At 33.5% G+C, this 19,216-nt stretch overlaps 1 protein-coding gene across 7 annotated transcripts in view; it reads right to left on the bottom strand.

The window, feature by feature from the left end:
- Positions 1-1,831: 1,831 nt before the first annotated feature.
- Positions 1,832-19,216, bottom strand: part of JMJD4 (jumonji domain containing 4) — a 37,289-nt gene continuing 19,904 nt past the window's right edge. Inside the window, exons 1-5 of one of the 7 annotated variants that reach the window (XM_011055607.2) lie at positions 12,239-12,347; positions 6,708-7,042; positions 6,341-6,638; positions 2,464-2,734; positions 1,832-2,383 (exon numbers count right to left, since the gene is read on the bottom strand). In XM_011055607.2, the coding sequence (XP_011053909.1) occupies positions 1,928-2,383; positions 2,464-2,734; positions 6,341-6,638; positions 6,708-6,939 (1,257 nt within the window). In that variant the 5' untranslated portion in view covers positions 6,940-7,042; positions 12,239-12,347 and the 3' untranslated portion in view covers positions 1,832-1,927. The other 6 variants (XM_011055624.2, XM_011055615.2, XM_011055632.2 and 3 more) reach the window with 6 other exon arrangements.

Consider the following 19,216-nt stretch of genomic DNA (forward strand, 5'->3'; position numbering starts at 1 on the left):
CGGGCGTGCGTGCGTGCTGCGGGCCGTGCGTGCGTGCGTGCGTGCGTGCGTGCGTGCGTGCGTGCGTGCGTGCGTGCGTGCGTGCGTGCGTGCGTGCGTGCGTGCGTGCGTTATTATTTGATTCTACAGTTGCGAAGTAAATACCTATTATTTACTTCTATTCAGCCATAATACACAATAAACTGTAAGGATTTATAAAGGAGAAATGTACACATCTAACGTATACAAAGAGTTTACTTATCAAGAAAAAAAGCGCACATTGCGGAAAGTCTAAACTTTGCAATAGTGGTTAATTGTTGATGAATGCGTTGGACTTTATGACATGTGATGCTTTAAATATTAGACTATGCTATGCAAGATAAAAATTGAAATACTATTGTACATTGAAAAAAATTAAATTTATAGGAATATAACAAATGTACAGGTGTATGTTATATGTATGGTCGTGTGCGGATATAGATGGTAGGATGTATATATTGCCTATAGCTCTGCTTATTTGTGGCCAGAAAAAAAATTTTATGAAGAGAAACTGCGATAAAATTGTTTATCATTTGTCAATCATGACAACCTTTTTCTTCAATAATGTAATGTAGGAAAGAATCGCTAGCTATTCATTTTAAATAACTTTCTGCTGGTGCAATATCTTTTTATCAGTTTATAAGTAGCTGTGTGAAAAAAAGGAATGAATACAACACACACATAACTTTGAGAAAGATTATACAGAATTTCCTTGCATATGAGAGAACACATTTTTATTATAAATATATACAGACGTATCATACAAAGAGAAGAAATACATAATGATTTTTTAAATTTTTTCAGAGATTCTATAAATTCTATGAAATTAATTGAAATAATTGGAGTACTGTTACAGTGATGTAGATGAATTTCTATAATTTTTTTTTACGTGCATATTTGTATTAGGGCATATATCGAAATAATGGATGGATTCGAAATGAAATAAAAATGCATATTCAAAAGTAATATATTATTAGGAATTATATATTTATGAACATCTTTCAATAATGTATATTTATGTATATTTATATACATTATTGAATTATTTTATTAAAAATTCATGGTTAGGGCAATTTGTCAACATGTCGGGCGCTTCTCACTGAAAAAGTGATATTTATATCTTAGAAATTTTGTATATTGTTATTAAAATACCATATATACACACGCTAATGTATATACATACACATGCATACAGGAGCACACGTGCGCACGCGCTATCTTTAAAATTAGATTATTTATGTTTACATAATTGAAAAGTAAATAAGACAATATGTTAAAGATAGATATAAGTTGTGTTTTGTGAAATATTTTATAAGCAGCAGAGACAATGTATCCAACGATTGGGTTGCACTTTAGCTTAATAGAGAGATTACAGATTTCTAAATTTTTATCGTAAATCTTTATATTTAGAGAGTAGTATACGATTCATTGACTTAAAGAGAAAAAAGTTACATTTTCTATGTTTAATTATTTGTTAAGAGTAAAAATAAATTTCACTTATATGTCTTAATATAGCCATATTCGTTATAGAATCGATAGGAGATAATTATTGCCTTTTACTGTACTGTATATTTCATGCAATTGCAATCTCTCTTTCTAAATTGATAATTCCTTTTTTAATTATTTTATAAATTTTACTTGTGTCTGCTATGATGAAATGGCATCTAATATAATGCTTACTGTACAAAAGCAATTTTAAAATAAGTAATTCTGCAAAATGTTATCTTTTAAGAGAAAATTTAAATGAAGTTAAGAGGAGGGGGAGGGAGGAGATTTATAAAACTTGACATATATACATAAAAATGACATGATGTCAACAGTGAAAGTACATGCTATATTTACAACAAAATTTACAATTGGTTTTTTAACAGTTTGTCTTGTTTCGTTAACAGTTTATTGGATTTTATATTCATCGAAAAACTGCATTTTCAATATTACAAGAATTGAGAAACGAAGCAATATTTTTCAGTAAAATGCGGGCTTCATCATTTTTACACATTAAATTGTACACGGACAGATCTTGCGCGTCTATGATAATATTTTCCAATATGACTTTAAGTGTTCGCAAATCAAACAGACAATGATTATGTCCAAAGTGATACTTATTAAAACTTATGACTTGACTCTTTTTTATCATAGCATGTAAACGATTCTTAGCAATAAACGATATAAATTCCAGAAACTGTTTATAATCCATGCCATAAGAGGTTTTTAGCATCAATTGGCAATGTTCATTCCAGTTCTTCATATCCTTGCAGTCGTCAACTTCTTTCATAACAGATCTTAATTCCTTTTTTAATGCATACCATACATTGGTGATATTACAGCCATTAATCCAATTGTGATTAATAGAAATTGTATCTTCCTTCACAAAAGACGACACGTAATTAATTATTAACATCAACAATTTAAATACTCATTTTAAGAAATTCTATTACTATTTACCAAATTCCAAACTTGATGATGCCATCCTGATGGCACGAACATAATCTCTCCTGCTTCTTGAATTACATCGAAACATTTTAATTTTTTACTATCGTACATTTTATACTTCGTATGATCGTTGAGTTCCTCTGAAACTGCATCATATACCAATTGCCCATAAAGATCACGAAGGTGATCTTCTTCGTGTGGAGGAAAGAGCAACCATCTTTTTTTTCCGACAATATTTGCAGACCAACTATATGATGTAAAAACATCCGCGTGCAATGGAGTCCTGAACATTATCAGCAGCAGTTAAATCAGTCTGAATGACAGACAATAATCGATACATAATTAAATAAGAATATTAAGTCACAGAACAATCTTGGCTGAGGTAACACTTCTCGCAAGTTATTTATAGATTTTAAAATGCTAATAGCATCAAATTGATCTAATTTAATTTAGGGAGATTATTTCAGTTTAATTGTGTTGCAAATCCAAGAGTAATCAACTCGTAATTATATATTTAAGATAAATTTATTTAAAAATACATATAGACCCAGATAACAAGCAAAATGTCTGCAGTCTTCTAGCAGATTCAGCAGGTTCGAGCAGAAAATGACGGCAGTCTGCCATCAACTGCGTCCGCATTAGGCTTGTGTTCTGTTAACATCGCCTGTCGAAATAATGTGAAGGCAAATTGTTGACAGAAACTGAGCAGATCCTACCGATTCTGTTATGTTTTTTCTAGCAGTATGTCAAAGTATTAGGTATATCTAATTCTATAACAATTCTGTTATTTTGTTGGCATAATGTCCCAGCAAACGAGAATGGATTGAAATTAATTGAAATGGATTTAGATTTTCAAAAATATTGATTCACGAATGTTAAAATGAATGCTTTTCAATTCTGAATGCATTTTTATGAATTGCATGGGGCCTCTCTATGCCTTTCAATCTAAAAATAATATTAGCTTTTTCTGCACAACACACATTGTGAATACTGTTTAATTCAAAATTTTGAATAGGAAATACAGTTTTTCAATCCAGTTGCATCCAATTAAATCCAAAAAAAAGTATTTGAAATACATATTTGGATAGAAAAAAATTTCAATCCATTTTAATCCATTCTCGTTTGCTGGTGTAGTAGACATTTAAAAAATCTGCTTTCTACAGATTTGATTATCTAGGAATGTACAAGGGCAAATCAATAAGTACCCGTGTTTCAAGACAGGCGACGTTGCTGATGCAAGTTGGCATTACCATCGTGTACTACCATCTTTCAAATGACGCCATACAAAATTTCAGAGTGATTCATGCAATAGTCTTGATTTGATAGCAATTCGTAGTGAGCGTTTGATGTTTTCCGATGGAAAAAGAGCAATATCGATCCGTAATTCGTTTTTTATTTTTGGATGGAAAAACGTGCGAAGAAATAAAAACGAAGTTGGATGCCGTCTATGGGAACTCTTCATCATCTATGACAACCGTCAGATATTGGTTCAACAAATTCAAACGTGGTCATTCGTCTGTTTTTGATGAGGAGCGTTCAGGCCGCCCGGCAGACATGGTTACTGAAATCGTTGAAACAGTCCACGACATGATTCTCGCTGATCGCCGAACGAAAGTGCGTGAAGTAGCAGAGGCCGTAGTCATACGGAATGGCATTAAATATTTTGATAATTTGGGAATGAAAAAGCTGTCGGCCGATGGGTGCCGCGATTGCTCACAATGCACCGGCTCACTCCTTCGTAGTCGCCACAGCCAAATTGATCGAATTGCGCTACGAATTGCTGCCGCATCCACCGTATTCTCCGGATTTAGCTCCCTGTGACTTCTTCTTGTTTCCAAACTTGAAAAATGACTCGGTGGAAAAAAATTCACGTCGAATGAGGAGGTCATTGCAAACAGAGATCTATTTTGCAGAGTCCGACAAATCGTATTTTTCTGAGGGGTTAAAAAAATTGCAGAAGCGTTGGAAAAAGTGTACCCTCTTAAAAGGAGATTATGTCGAAGAATAAAAAAAATTTTTGTTGAAAAGCTTGCGTCTTCATTACTAATACGGGTACTTATTGATTTGCTCTCGTATTTTATTTCAACATCTGACTTTGACTGTAAGTGGCGTTTCTATTACTTAGTTTAAACTTTAACCCTTTGCGGCACAGTGTTGCGGCACATATATGACACCTTGTTAACATCAGTTTTTTATGTTTTTCATAAAGTTTCTAACATATTATTATAATGAAAAGAACATTATCAGTGTTTAGAACATCAATTGTTATAAAAAAAACCGTGGAAACATTCCTATTGTTAACGAAATATATTTTATAAATAAACAAACTGGAAAAATTCATTCTTTTTTAACTATACATATATATATATATATATATATACATATATATATATTGGATCATCTAAAAAGTATCCGCGGTTTTTTGTCACTAGATGTGTTGATGGTCATATATCTAGTGACAAAGTACCGCGGATACTTTTTAGATGACCCAATATATATAAATGTGATTGTGACTAATCAACAATAGTTAATTAATCGAAAATGAAGTCTGAGAGGTTTTTTGGGTCGCTGATTACGAATCTGAAGTCAAAATTAAAAAATTCAAAATGGCGGATTCAAAATAGCAGACAAAAAAGCGAAGAATTGCTTGATTCCAATGAAATTTGTTACTATGGAGTTTTCGCGATCCCTGATTACGAATGTGGTCTCATAAAGTTTAAAATGGCAGATCCAATATGGCGGACAAAAAATTAAAAAAATTAGTTCTGTGGCTGTAAAATGAGGTCAAGTAGATTTTTTAGATCGTTTGTTGCGAATTTGAAATCAAAATTAAAAAATTAAAATTAAAATTACTTGACCTTATTTTGCAGCCCAAAACTAATTTTTTAATTTTCTGTTTGTCATCTTGGATTCGCCATTTTGAATTTTAAGAATCTGAAGCCAGATTCGCAATCAGCGACCCCGAAAACCCCGGAATAACAAGTTTCATTAAAATCAAGAAAATTTTCACTTTTTTATCCGCCATATTGGATCCGCCATTTTGAATTTTGAAAATCTGAGGCCAGATTCGTAATCAATGATCACGAAAAATTTCGGAGTAATAAACTCAACTGAATTCTACGTAAAGAAAAATGTATGCTTTAAAAGGTTACTAAATTTGTAGAATCTAATCGAAATTTCGATTTCGATTTCGGTCAGTTTCGATCACAAATTAGTTTCGATTTGATTTTGGTTTCGGCCAAAATTAAAAAAAAATTTCGATAAGTGATGGCTGCAGCACAAATTTGTTCAAATCTGTTTCTTGCATAACGCATAATGCATAGTACATAAGAAAATCAACCAATCGAAATTCTTTTTTTTCATGGAATAGAAGGAAAAGAAAAATTTTGATTAGTTGATTTACTTATGTACTACTATGTGTTATGCGTGATGCAAAAGTGCTGCGGCCTTGAATCAAAACTGTACAAATTGTAATGCGCTGGTGAGCATTCGAAAAACTATATCTATTGTCATCGACTGATTGACGCCGATTGCTGCAAACCGCTGACTTTCTTCTTTATCCTTTTTTATTAGTCAATCATAAGTCATCATAAGTCAAGTGCCTGAAACTCCTTATAATGTATAGAAAATTCCTTATAATAGGGAATAATAAGATATTCATAAAATCTTATTTTTTAAAAAGTGCATAAATTTCATATTTTGACATATTTTGATATTTTCCAATGATTCTGAAAATTATGTGGTGTTTATAATTATTTATCCAATTTCAGTTTTGGCAGAAATAGAATAAAAACTGAATATTTTTGATTTCGACCGAAGGTAAAAAAGTTGTTTCGGTTGGACTCTACAAATTTTGCAAACAAAATTATAACATTAAAAGTGTATTTACCAGGTCTCTTTTGGTCCCATGTATACAAACATGTAATCGTCATTTAGTTCGGGATGAGCAATGTAATATTCATTTAACCAATCTGATACAAAGTACTGAGGTACTTCATACATTGGGACATTCGAGAAACTTCTCACGCAATGCCAATCTTTCAAATATAACAATGGCATCGATTTATCATAACAGCTTCGCTTATAATCAGCCCAATATTCCAAATAACTCTTCATGGGCATGTTATTCTTAAATTGCGAATTATAAAACTTTCTATTACAATCAGCAACTGGGACAATGGAATGTCCTTGAGCAATAAAGATTACATTAATAATCTAAACAATGCAATCCTTCCCTTCTTTCATTTTGCACATACCAAACAGCTTGCGGAGCATCTCGAAATTAGGTGCACCGTTTAATACCCATTCATGCCTGCATGGCCAATTCTTGATTGCTTGAAAACTGATGACGCAAGGTTTATTACACATTAGATACTTTGAGAAGAAATCATTGTACGTCACCGTCGAGTCGATTCGCTCGATCATAGTGGTAACGCAATCATCCTCGTTTAGGTATGAGCCGCTGCTGATCTCAATGAGTGTTGACATGATTCATATGATCGAAATTCGATCTTCATCATTCGGCGTAGAATCATCGTATTTGTAAAGACGACATTGCAAACATTCAGCAGCGACGTAATTTGATGTAAATCTAAACAAAAATTGATAAAGATGTTCATTTCAATGCTGCTGTCAAGACATGCAAAGATGCCAACGCAAACTAATGCATAAATACTCTCGGTAATTATTAGAATACGAGATACGAGTTCCCCCCTCCCCTTAGAATTTTAAGGTTTGTTTTCTGTTCCTCCACGAGGATTACATTAGAATTGAACTGAATTGAATTAGTGCAATCCAGGATATCAATCATGAAACTTTTTTTCTAGGATGAAAAATGAAAAATTTCTCATTAACTTCAATGATTAAAATTTTCATTTTTCACTTTCCATCCTAGGGATAAAGTTTCATAATTGATACTCTGCAGAACTGACAAGTGTAAGCGTGCAGGCAAGAGTAAAAAACGTTTTACTGCAAAATAAAAATGGCGTCTCATATTGTTTACATAGAAGTATTATAGCGTTTTTGGTTCGATCGAATTTGCACTAACCTGGGTTGAAGTAATGATATTTCGTGCTCTCCTATTGGTAGAGCGTGTAACGTCAACCAATAGTGAAACATTTTCTAACCAAGTTGGTGCAAACCCGGGATGTTTTCCAACAACGTAGACAGGTAACACAGTATAACACTGTGTCTTATACAGTGTTTCAACTATACAGTATTACACTGCTCGACACAATAAAAAGCTAAGTACGAACGTGTAAAATATGTCAATGTTACCAACACATGTTACTTTTCAAAAAGTTATTTGGTAGCCGTATTTATTTTACAATAAAATCTTCAAAAATCAATTCTGAAAAAATTATAACTTAAGCCTAAATAAAAATCATAAATCTATTATATATATGCGCTAAATATATTGGGTCATCTAAAAAGTATCTGCGGTTTTTTGTCACTAGATGTGTGTTGATGGTCATATATCTAGTGACAAAGTACCGCGGATACTTTTTAGATGACCCAATAATTATAAGAATAGAATGGAAGATTGCAATGCATTCTGGTGTTACATTATGAAACTAAACTGCGTTCCAACAAGTACTTTACACAGTGAAACACGGTGTAATGTCTGTGTCCTAGCTGGAAAATAGTCCCGGTCAGCCGAAAACGCTATTAGATTCGTGTGATGAAAATAAATGCAATTCCACTAAAAAAATTCTTAATTAAAGATAATGATACAAAATGTTTTTATATGTAGGCTTGCTATTATTTATATATATTTATATATATTTATCATTTTATTTATATATATATTTATTATTTTATTATTTATAGATTCTCAGATAATTATTTAGAAGATACCCCTCACTTTCAATTTTAATAAAATTATGCTTATTTGTCGCATTTTCGCATGAAACGAAAGAATCTGGTAGTAAAATGTCATGTCTAAGTCCGCAAACCAAGATATTAAGCGTTAAAATTGACAACCACATTGTGGTTAGGAAATTGTCACATCGACTTAATGCGCTATGTACACGTATTTTAGTCTGTATTTATTTAGAATCGTTACTTCCTCTCCAATTTTAATGATTTTAATTTAGTTTGATACATTTTTATTCAAAACGAAAGCCTGCTCTGTTTTTGCTATGTGCGAAAAGTTGTAAACTCCTGAACGGTGAAAGGAAGGCGATTTGAATATTAATAAACGTTAATATATTGCTGTAGAAGCAAGTTAGTAAAAAATCTATGCACATGAAGCCACAAAGCATGAAAATGGATCGCAGCACATGCTTTCATCGCGATATTTCGCAGCTGACAGATTTTCTAACCTCAATAGTCGTCGATCTTAATCAACGCTTAATCTCTCGATTCGCGGGACTAGGCACAACATTTTACTGCCAGATTCTTTCGTTTCATGCAAAAACGAATGAGCATAATTTCACTGAAATTGAAGGTGAAAGGTATCTTCTAAATAATTACTAATTCTCGTACTATTTGTACAAGGTCTGTTTTTCTGTGCTGAACTAGTGTACACTAGTGTTTGTACTGCTTGCACTGACTTCAGACCTAATGCAGTCAGTAACAATAATGGACAGTGAACTCATGCACTGGGTTCTGTTGCACTGGAACAAAAAAACATCGTTTTTGGCTGACGCCATTTTGGGAACAGAAAACGTTTTAGTGTACACTTTTTAAATTAATGCAACCAGTGCAGAAACAGAAAACAAACCTTTAATAAAAAATATACTCATTCGATGCGTTTTCATTCAAAACGAAAGAATCTGGCAAAACAATGCGGCGGTCGGCCTCGTGAATAGAATTATTAAACGTTCGAGACTTTAGAAATTAAGATATCTGTTATTACGATTCTATATAAGTGTTATATATATGTTCTGCTTTAATTATACAAATTCATTGCTTTAAAAACATAAATTCACTGCTTTACAAACACAAATTCACTGCTAATGCAAATAAATTTATGTGCTTAAACAGTAATTTTTAAAATAGTGAATTTGTTTTTAAAGCAATGGCGTTCAGCAAAATTCTTCAATATAATTGATTTATACATTTAGATCTGTAATGAACCAAAAGCAAGAACCAATCGTATTGAAGAATTTTGCAACAGTTGCAAAGCTGCTTTCTCTGCTGAAGCAGCTAATGAATTTGTGTTTTTAAAACAGTGAATTTGTATAATTAATGTAGAACATACTCATAGCACTGTATCGAGTGGAGATATCTTAACTTCTAAAGTCCCGAACTTTAATGATTAATAACTCAATTTACGAGGCCAATCGCCGCGTTTTTTTACTCGTTTATGTTTTAGATTCTTTCATTGAATGAAAACGCATCGAATGCGTATATTAATTTTTATTAAGATTTGAGGGGGAAGATCCATATTTTAAATAATTACCATACTTTCTATAATTCTTTTGGTAATTATTTAGAGTATATCCGGAGAGACCATGGTAGAAGGGATAAAGCCTATTCTACAATGTGCTCTTTGTTTCCTGTTTATTGTTTTTTACCTTTTGCTTTTTTCTCCTTTGCAACCATTTTATCAGCAATTGTATTTTTTGCTACGTATTTTTTGTTTCTTCAGAAGTTTGTTAACTTTTATCTCGGGCGATAAAACAAAAAACCAGATAAGAAGCAAAAAGATAAGATGTAAAAAATAACAAAAGGCAATAGGAAACAAAAAGCACATTGTACAACAGGCTTTTGGGTTGAACAATTTAGAGCTACGAGTAGTTTCTTACGTATAATACATATACAGGGTGTCCCGTAAGTTTGGTCAATCGCATTTGTGTAGATAGAGCGGATTAAATTGAGTCGAAAAGTCCTTTACCATTTTGCAATTTTCGCAATAGTTAATAAGGTATTAATTATTAAAAATTTCCAAATATTGGGTCATCTAAAAAGTATTCGCGGTACTTTTCACTAGATATATGACCATCAACACACATCTAGTAACAAAACACCGCGGATACTTTTTAGGTGACCCAATATTAATCTTGAATAATTTTTTACTCAAATACTATCAACTTTACAAAAAAACTGCAAGAGATAAAAATTTATTTTCTTTTTATAAAGTTCTGAGAATTTTTTATTTCCTCATGTTAGTAAAAATAAGAAAATGCAGTATTAAAAAATTGATAAAAAATTCTGAAAAAATTCTTAGAGTTCTATGCGAAAAAAATTATGATGAAAATGATTTTTGTCTGTTGCAATTTTTCTGTTAATAGTATTGGGAGTACAAATTAGTTCGGTTAATTTTCCAAAAGCTGGCTCCGGCTGTTGTGAATGGTTCATAGTGACAACTGATTTTGGCGTTTTCAAAGAGGTTAGACATCTGCTAATAATATTCAGTTTATATCGCTTTGAGTTTCATATAAAAACCTTGATTTTTACTGTGTTTGAAATGTCGAATTTTGTGTTAACCAAGCAGCATTTGCGGGAGATTCTAATTTTCTGCTTTAATTGGAAGAAAAGTGCAGCTGAAGCCCATCGAATGCTTGTCAAAGTTTATGGTGACACTGCTCCAACTGATAAATCATGTAGGGAATGGTTTCGACGTTTCAAGGATGGAGATTTCAACGTTGAAGACAAGCCTCGCTCTGGACAGTCAAAAATTCGAAGACAAAGAATTAGAGGCATTACTCGAAGAAGATCAGAGTCAAACGCAAGAGGAGCTTGCAGAATCATTGGGAGTAACTCAACAAGCCGTTTCTGCACGATTGAGAGCCATGGGAATAATTCAAAAACAAGGAAATTGGGCGCCTTATGAACTGAAACCGAGAGACGTTGAAAGGCGATATTTCACTTGCGAACAGCTGATTCAAAGACAACAAAGAAAAGGTTTTTTGCATCGGATTGTGACTGGAGATGAGAAGTGGATATTCTACGACAACCCCAAGAAGAAAAAATACTACGCTAAGCCCGGTCAATCGTTGCCATCGACCTCAACATCAACACCAAAGCCGAACATTCATGGTTCGAAGATCATGCTCTGTATCTGGTGGGACCAAAAGGGTGTTGTTTACTATGAGCTGCTGAAACCTGGCGATCCCATTACGGGCGATCGGTATCGGCTACAATTGATTCGTTTGAGCCGTGCATTGCGAGAAAAACGGAATACGAGCAAAGATATGATAAAGTTATTTTTCTTCATGACAACGCTCGGCCTCATGTCGCTAAAGTCGTAAAAAAATATTTGGAAATACTCAAATGGGATATTTTACCGCACGCGCCGTATTCTCCGGACATTGCTCCTTCTGATTACTGGTTGTTCCGAAGGATGCAGCACGATTTGGCAAGTCCTCGGTTCACTTATTTCGCAGAAATCGAAAATTGGCTCCAAAATTGGATCGCCTCTAAAAACGAGTCATTTTTTCGAGATGGAATTCGAAAATTGCTTGAGAGATGGGGAAAAGTAGTAGCCAGCGATAGACAATACTTTAATTAATCTGTTCATTCATTTTGTTTTGAAATAAATGCATTTTTGAACACAAAAAAATGAACCGAACTAATTTGTACTTCTAATATTTGAGTAAAAAATTATTCAAGACCAATATTTGACAATTTTTAGTAATTAATATGTTAACTATTGCGAAAATTGCAAAATGGTAAAGGATTTTTCGACTCAGTTTAGTCTCTCACTCTATCTAAAAAAGTGATTAACCAACACTTACGGAATACCCTGTACATAATATAATATAATACATATGTATGATACGTATAAAACGTACTATTATATATATAATATGATATATGGCATAAACACCATGTATAATACCTTATGTTTAAAGATGCCCTGATAACTGATGTGTACAGTTAAACGCTGTTTCTCTCTAAAATCTCCGCCCTCTGTCTATGGACGTCCGTGGGCGAATCGAGCTATCAACTGTGAAACGCTAAACATGGAGCGGTATTCATATCCAATCAGAAATGATAATGGAATCGACATCGATTCGACATCAATTTGATACTTTCGACGTCGAATCAACATCAATTCGATGTCGATTTTATTATCATTTCTCAAACAAAGAAAGCGGAGATTTTAGAGAGAGACAGCGTCTAACTGCACATACCATGTTATCCCTTCTATTATGGGGGAGACACTATTCGCGCTCACTCTATCAATGGACGCACAAAGCGGCTAACCTACTCGCCGAGCAAATAAACATAATTGATTGTTACTTATAGATCTAATCAATCATATTCAATCGCTCGGTAAGCATGCCTAGTCGCTTTGCCATCTTAAACTTGCCCAATGCTATTCCTTCCGAAATAATGCATTGGTAGCATTAGCGTTTGCAAGCTCCGTGAACGACTCTAGCGTAGCGTTGGTAGCGTTTAAAGCCGATTCTACATTAGTTGCGACAGCCAATATAAAATGTTGATTTCAAAATGCAAGTTTCAGATTGTCGCAACAAACTTGGCTTGCAACTAATGTAGAACCAGCTTAATATTCGTCAAGATTAGATTAATGTTCGAGGGGATTCTGTTCTCGAATGGCACCTTTTCATTCTTTAGAATTTCATAGAGTAAACATATGTGAATTTTAAATTTTATCGCAATAAACGCAATCTCAATTTCAATCTTTGCAATTAATGGCTTACCACTAGGCCAGAATAGAGTCCCTAGATACTAAAGTCTGGTCATGTTCTAAAAATGGCGTGCGTGTCCGAAATGTGTGTTTGCTCTCAATTGGCGATATGAATGTACAGAGTGTGTCACCAAAATTCAACAAATCAAACAATTTCTTTAAACAAAATGTTTCTAATAAAAAATTAAATATTACAAAAAATCCTTTTACATGGCATTTGGGGGGTCCCTGTAGAGTACAATTATTTCATATCCCCCATTAGCTTGAATGATGGCCTCGGAATGATTCTCGGTCTGAAGCGTTCGCACGCATGTTGTAATGTAGCGCTGTCCATACCGACAAATGCTACCTCAATACCTTAATAACGTCACATTGTGATGCCGAGACTTGTTTGTGACCCTTTCAACTACGTTCCATACGTAATAGTCCAAGAAATTTAAATCTGGGCTGTAGGGAGGAATGGAAGCAACTCAGCTTGTCCTGGCAGCCTCAGAGAGTATCTATCGTATCTTTAATGTGTACGATTTGTATCGAAGGTCCTCCTCGACGCATTGTTGGCTCGCTTACATAAACAATCGCTAATTTTCGCAATGATTGCCCTAGATCATCAAAAATCAGCACTAGAATCTTTTCAACTACGGGGGTGTCCTCGCGATGCGTTCTTTCGAGTGACTCTTCCTCGCTGGCATACTGGACTGACTCTTCCTCGCTGGCATACCTTCGTTGGACTGTTCTAAAACCGTATATTTTGCCACAACATCATAAACAGTTGATCTCAGGTATCCAAAGAACCGAATTATTTCCGTTGCTGAGCGCCCAGCACGAAGGCCTTCGATGATCGCGCTCTTTGATTATATTCCGCACTTGATTTCAACATCGCGGTAATATAATATGACCGTTTATTAGAAGCATCAGGCTTTCTCGGACGCCAACAACAATCTCTGGCGGAGGCACAATATAGCGGAAAATTTAAATTGAAATATGTCTAGATTTTGGTGACGCACCCTATATGTGCGTTTTCGATTGGTACTGCTATTGTATAGATATGCTAATCACAAGAGAGGATGGAGGGATGGAAAGATTCTGGTATTCTAAGGTACTCTAGGCCAGAATGGAAAGTCTTATAGGGAGAAAGTGGCAAATTGCATCACGTGATCCGTCTCCTCTAGGTATGGACATCAAAGCTCTATAGGCATGGAAGAGATTGCAGAAAACTCATGTGACCACTGTCCTGATTGGACATGGGCATTCACGTGATGTAATTTACCACTCTCTTCCTGTGAGAATTTCTAGGCCAGAATAAACGTAATTCTTGCTTGCATAAATACCATCTTTAACTTTTCAAAGTTTCTGCAGTTCAATTTATGTATTTGATTTCATCACAAATGTGTAGAAGGTCGAAGACATCTTGTTACTAGCGATTTTTTATTCCCGTATGTGGAAAGAAGTTGCTATTGCGGTATAGCGTGGCAAGGTATTCCGTTGCAGATGCCTAAGGTTCTAATTGGTCGTAGGTACTCTGGGTGTTTACGAATCATCGGATTTCCAATCCGACCGATTAGTGATATTCATTTGTTGCGTTTAGTAGAACACAACAGTATTGAAACCGTTTATAATTTTCTACTGAGAGATAGTAGTATTCTTTTAGATCTAAAAGTATAATCCAATCAGCGCAAAGAAAACTTCCAACAGTTGCAAAATAAACGTTCTGCTGAACGCAATCATTGATGCATTTCAAAAAATTCCCTGGCCTAATCGGATGTTAATGGTGGTCTCAGAAGAATTAGATCAAATAGATTATGAGAAGCAATGCGCATAAATATGCGTGATGTAAATTTAATAAAAAGAGTGTGTAAAAATAAACAAGTATATACGTTGCAACCGCACTCACGAGCATGGCGCAACTTTGTCGCGCATAGCTAAGATTTTCTTATGCAATCGGATAACGGATGACGTTAAACGAAACGCGACAGAAATGCGTCTTCGCGAGGCCGCTCTTAAGGGCGACACACAATCGCAAAACAATAGTTGGGCGCCAGGCACGAGCGAACGTGCCACTCTTTTTCGAAATTACGCGATATTTTCTTTATGCAATGTTCTAACGAGCTGTGAATGTCGACGGGCTCTCAACCGGTAGCTCAGCTTCGGAAATGGCAGAGGGGACGGTTCGTGGTCGAAGATAGCGGATCGTTTGAAGGAGCGAGCAGGGACGGCAATAAAGCACACCCGAATTAACAATAGCAAAGATAATAAATATATTGAATAAGTCTTCGACTTGCATTTGCATCTGCCAACGATAAGCTCTAATCGAGCGCGATAATGGCTTCACACAGGCGATGCTTTACACTAGACGTATCAATTTCGTTAGATTCCCGTGGCACGAGCTCACGCCACCCAGGGATACTCTAGCGAATTATACGAACAAGACTTCGCCGCATCAAAAATACGATGAAATTCGACAACGATTGCAGTGTGGACACGGTGATTTCGTGAAGAAGATGAATGGCAAATGTATCAAAATGGCAAATGTAAAATTAATAATTATTATGAGAACTTTCAATTTTTCACTTTTAATAATTATTAGGAGAAATTTTTTTCACTTTTCACTTTCCATCCTAGGGATAAAGTTTCTTGATTGATACTCTATGTGCTAACATTGTTGCAAGTTTGTTATGAATATGTATTCATATGCAATGATTACTTTTGTTCTGTGTAAATAGCACAAAATTAAAACAAATAATAGATAAACATTTTGTCATTACCTGTGACAGAATACAGAAGACAATATTCTCATAATAATTATTAATTTTCAAGTGTGGTTCTTTGACACACATGGTACATTTGCCAATCATCTTTTTCATCATCTTCATTATTAGAGAAAATATTCCATAAGAATATATCTATCCTTATAGGTTTCTTATGTTTATTAATAATTTATATTGATATACAATAAAATATAAATATATAGTTATTGTAATATCTAGTATAAATTTAAAAAAACGATACAAATACACATTTTGAACAACATTTTGAATTAATCTAACAAATAAGACTTCAACAGTTTTCTGTAAAATATAATAATATATATATTATAATAATATAATAAAAAAAAATATATATATATATATATATATATATATATAGGGTCATCTAAAAAATATCCGCGGTTTTTTGTCACTAGATGTGTGTTGATGGTCATATATCTAGTGACAAAGTACTGCGGATATTTTTTAGATGACCCAATATATTACTCAAAGGATATTATAATAATAATTATATATTAGGTGTTGGAATTAATTCGTAGCGTTTTACAAGTGATGGGAAGTACTTTCATTAATGTATTTTTTAATGCTCATGTGAAATAAATAACATTCTTTCATTAAAAAACGCTACGAATTAATTCCAACACCTAATATATATATAAATATATATAAATATATATAAATAAAATATATATAATATTGGGTCATCTAAAAAGTATCCGCGGTTTTTGTCACTGGATGGGTTGACCATCAACACCATTTAGTGACAAAAAACCGCGGATACTTTTTAGATGACCTAATATATATAAAATTATTAATATCCTTTGAGTATAATTAAAAGTTAATAGTGAGGTTAATTTTAAGGTTTATAACCAGTGAGGTTATATTTTGCTTTTCCAGACTTCTTTTATTAAATATACTGTATATATTGGGTCATCTAAAAAGTATCCGCGGTTTTTTGTCACTAGATGTGTGTTGATGGTCATATATCTAGTGATAAAGTACCGCGGATACTTTTTAGATGACTCAATATTTCCATTATTGATATACATATTTTAGAATATACAATATTAATTATTAGAATAAAAGTTAATGTACGTATCTATTTGTTTTTACGGACTTTTTTTATCACATTACGCAAATTCATGCGCATTGCATTTCTCACAATCTTTTCGATCTAATCCGATTACTTTTGGAACAACTATCCGAATCGGCTAGGGAATTTTTTTAAATACATCAATGAGTACCACTGGTCAGTTGGATTAAAAATCCAACATTCATAAACTCTCTTTTCTTCTCGAATCGACAACAGATGCTCAAAGTTTCCTTCTTTTATCTGATTAATTTACTCAGTGTAAAACGGGAAACACAGACTCTTGCATAACGCATAACACGTAATACATAAAATATGTATCAATTAAAATCCTTCGTTTCCTTCCTTTCCATGAAATAAAGAACTCTGATTGGTTGAATTTTTTATGCCTTATGCTCCCCGCTTTATTAATTTTTTGATCTAGTTTACATCGTTCACTGCGGCTTAGCGGCAAATCAATATAGAGATTGTAATTGAGATTACATTCTGTTATTCACTACAAAAAATTAAAAATTCACGTTACATATATTCTATAAAACTAAAAATTTAAATTATTAGAGAAAAGTTTCGGTGGTCTAGAACAGAATCCTTAAAACCTTAAAGAAAGAATAGTCAAAAATAATCCTAAATCTGAAGGAATAGCGATAGCGATAGGAATAACACGTTTCAACCTATCAAAAATCAGATACACTCGAATATACACTTTGAAAGCTTTACTTTTATCGCTTTATTTCTATCGTTATTGCTATTCTTTTGCATTGTGTTTATATATATATATATTAGGTCATCACTTGTAAAACGCTACGAATTAATTCCAACACCTAATATATATATATATATATATATATATATATATATATATATATATGTAAAAGACTTTACATTAACTTAACCTCAAATATTAAATCTCTCTGGTTAAGGCTCCTGACTAATCACGGCGGCCATGTTGGAATCATGAAGTCAGAAATGACATATTAATTTATGTTGCATGTCATTTTTAAATAAAGACAATATTGATGAAACAAAATGACGAAATCGCTTTAAAATATTTGTAAAAATCAATAAAAACTGTCCTTTTCTCCCTTGACAGTCAGTAGATAGTCGTAAAAGTCACATAAAGTGAGCCTATATTCGAGCACACACACGATCCGACAACTGTTGAAACGAGTAAAATATACTTTTACATATAAAATTCCAAGATAGCTGTAGTTTTCATCGATAATTACAACTTTGATAAGTACGAGATAAATCACATTTTCACAATTAAGCAAATAATAACAAAATGGCAAGCAACATAAATTTCGTCGTCAAAACATCACTTTTCCACGCCAATAAGTTCGGCCACTTATCGTGGTGTGACGCTGTAACATACATTAAGCACGAGTCCATGTCCGTGTGCTCGCCTGCGGCACGCCGAGAGTGAACGAGACAGTCCTCACACTAGTCGCTTGTTTCAAGCGACCAAAAATGCTTTCTCGACAATATCGGCCGCTTGGCGGACCTAGGCATCAATAAGGGGCGGGCATTCTAAATAACATATAAGTTTTAATAAATTGTAGTAATAGTGCATCCCTCCCATTAATCCAGAATAGTATAAATCATGTTAAAACGCAACAGTTTACGAGATATTTAATTTACGATTTTTCATGCACATTATATAGTATATCCCTCCTTCACAAACTCGAGCAGCAAGAAGAGTTCAGTAGAAGTAGAATTTTACCGAAAAAAAATTATAAACCAGCATTTCTCTTCATGAAAATCTCGAAAGGTCATCAGAAAAGAAATACATATGTGTATTCGAGATTCGAGACTCGAGTGAAGAAAAATATGCGAAAAAAATCGAATAGTTGCAAAAAGCACGTTTTTCGTTTATAAAACGAAAGATATTGATTGTATGAAAAAAAGTTCGGTATAAAAAATGTAGGTATTCGAAATACCTACAATATGAGACGTGGAACATTAAAATCGATCTATTAGTTAAGTAGAAAAAAAATTAAAAACGCCAAAAAAAGCCTTTTTTCACTCGCTCTCTGTTCATTGAGATTTAAACGCAAAGTTTTGAAATTCTCGTAAAATGTCCTTCATAAAGATGAACAAATCTAGCCCTGAATAAGCCTGAAATATTCATTAGTATTTGCAAAAAGTCATTTGTTCACTAAAAACCTGCCTGCGGAAACTTAATTTCTTCATTTTTGATCAGTCGCACAGCAATTTACAAAGGTAATTTTTTTTCTTCAAGAGTTGCACTACTATGTACACTTACAAATAAACCTACGGAGATGTCATTCACCGTTTTTAATGAAATTTTGC

Source organism: Acromyrmex echinatior, chromosome 2 (assembly GCF_024713525.1).
Source record: "Acromyrmex echinatior isolate Ae372 chromosome 2, ASM2471352v2, whole genome shotgun sequence".
In the NCBI taxonomy this organism is placed as follows: domain Eukaryota; kingdom Metazoa; phylum Arthropoda; class Insecta; order Hymenoptera; family Formicidae; genus Acromyrmex; species Acromyrmex echinatior.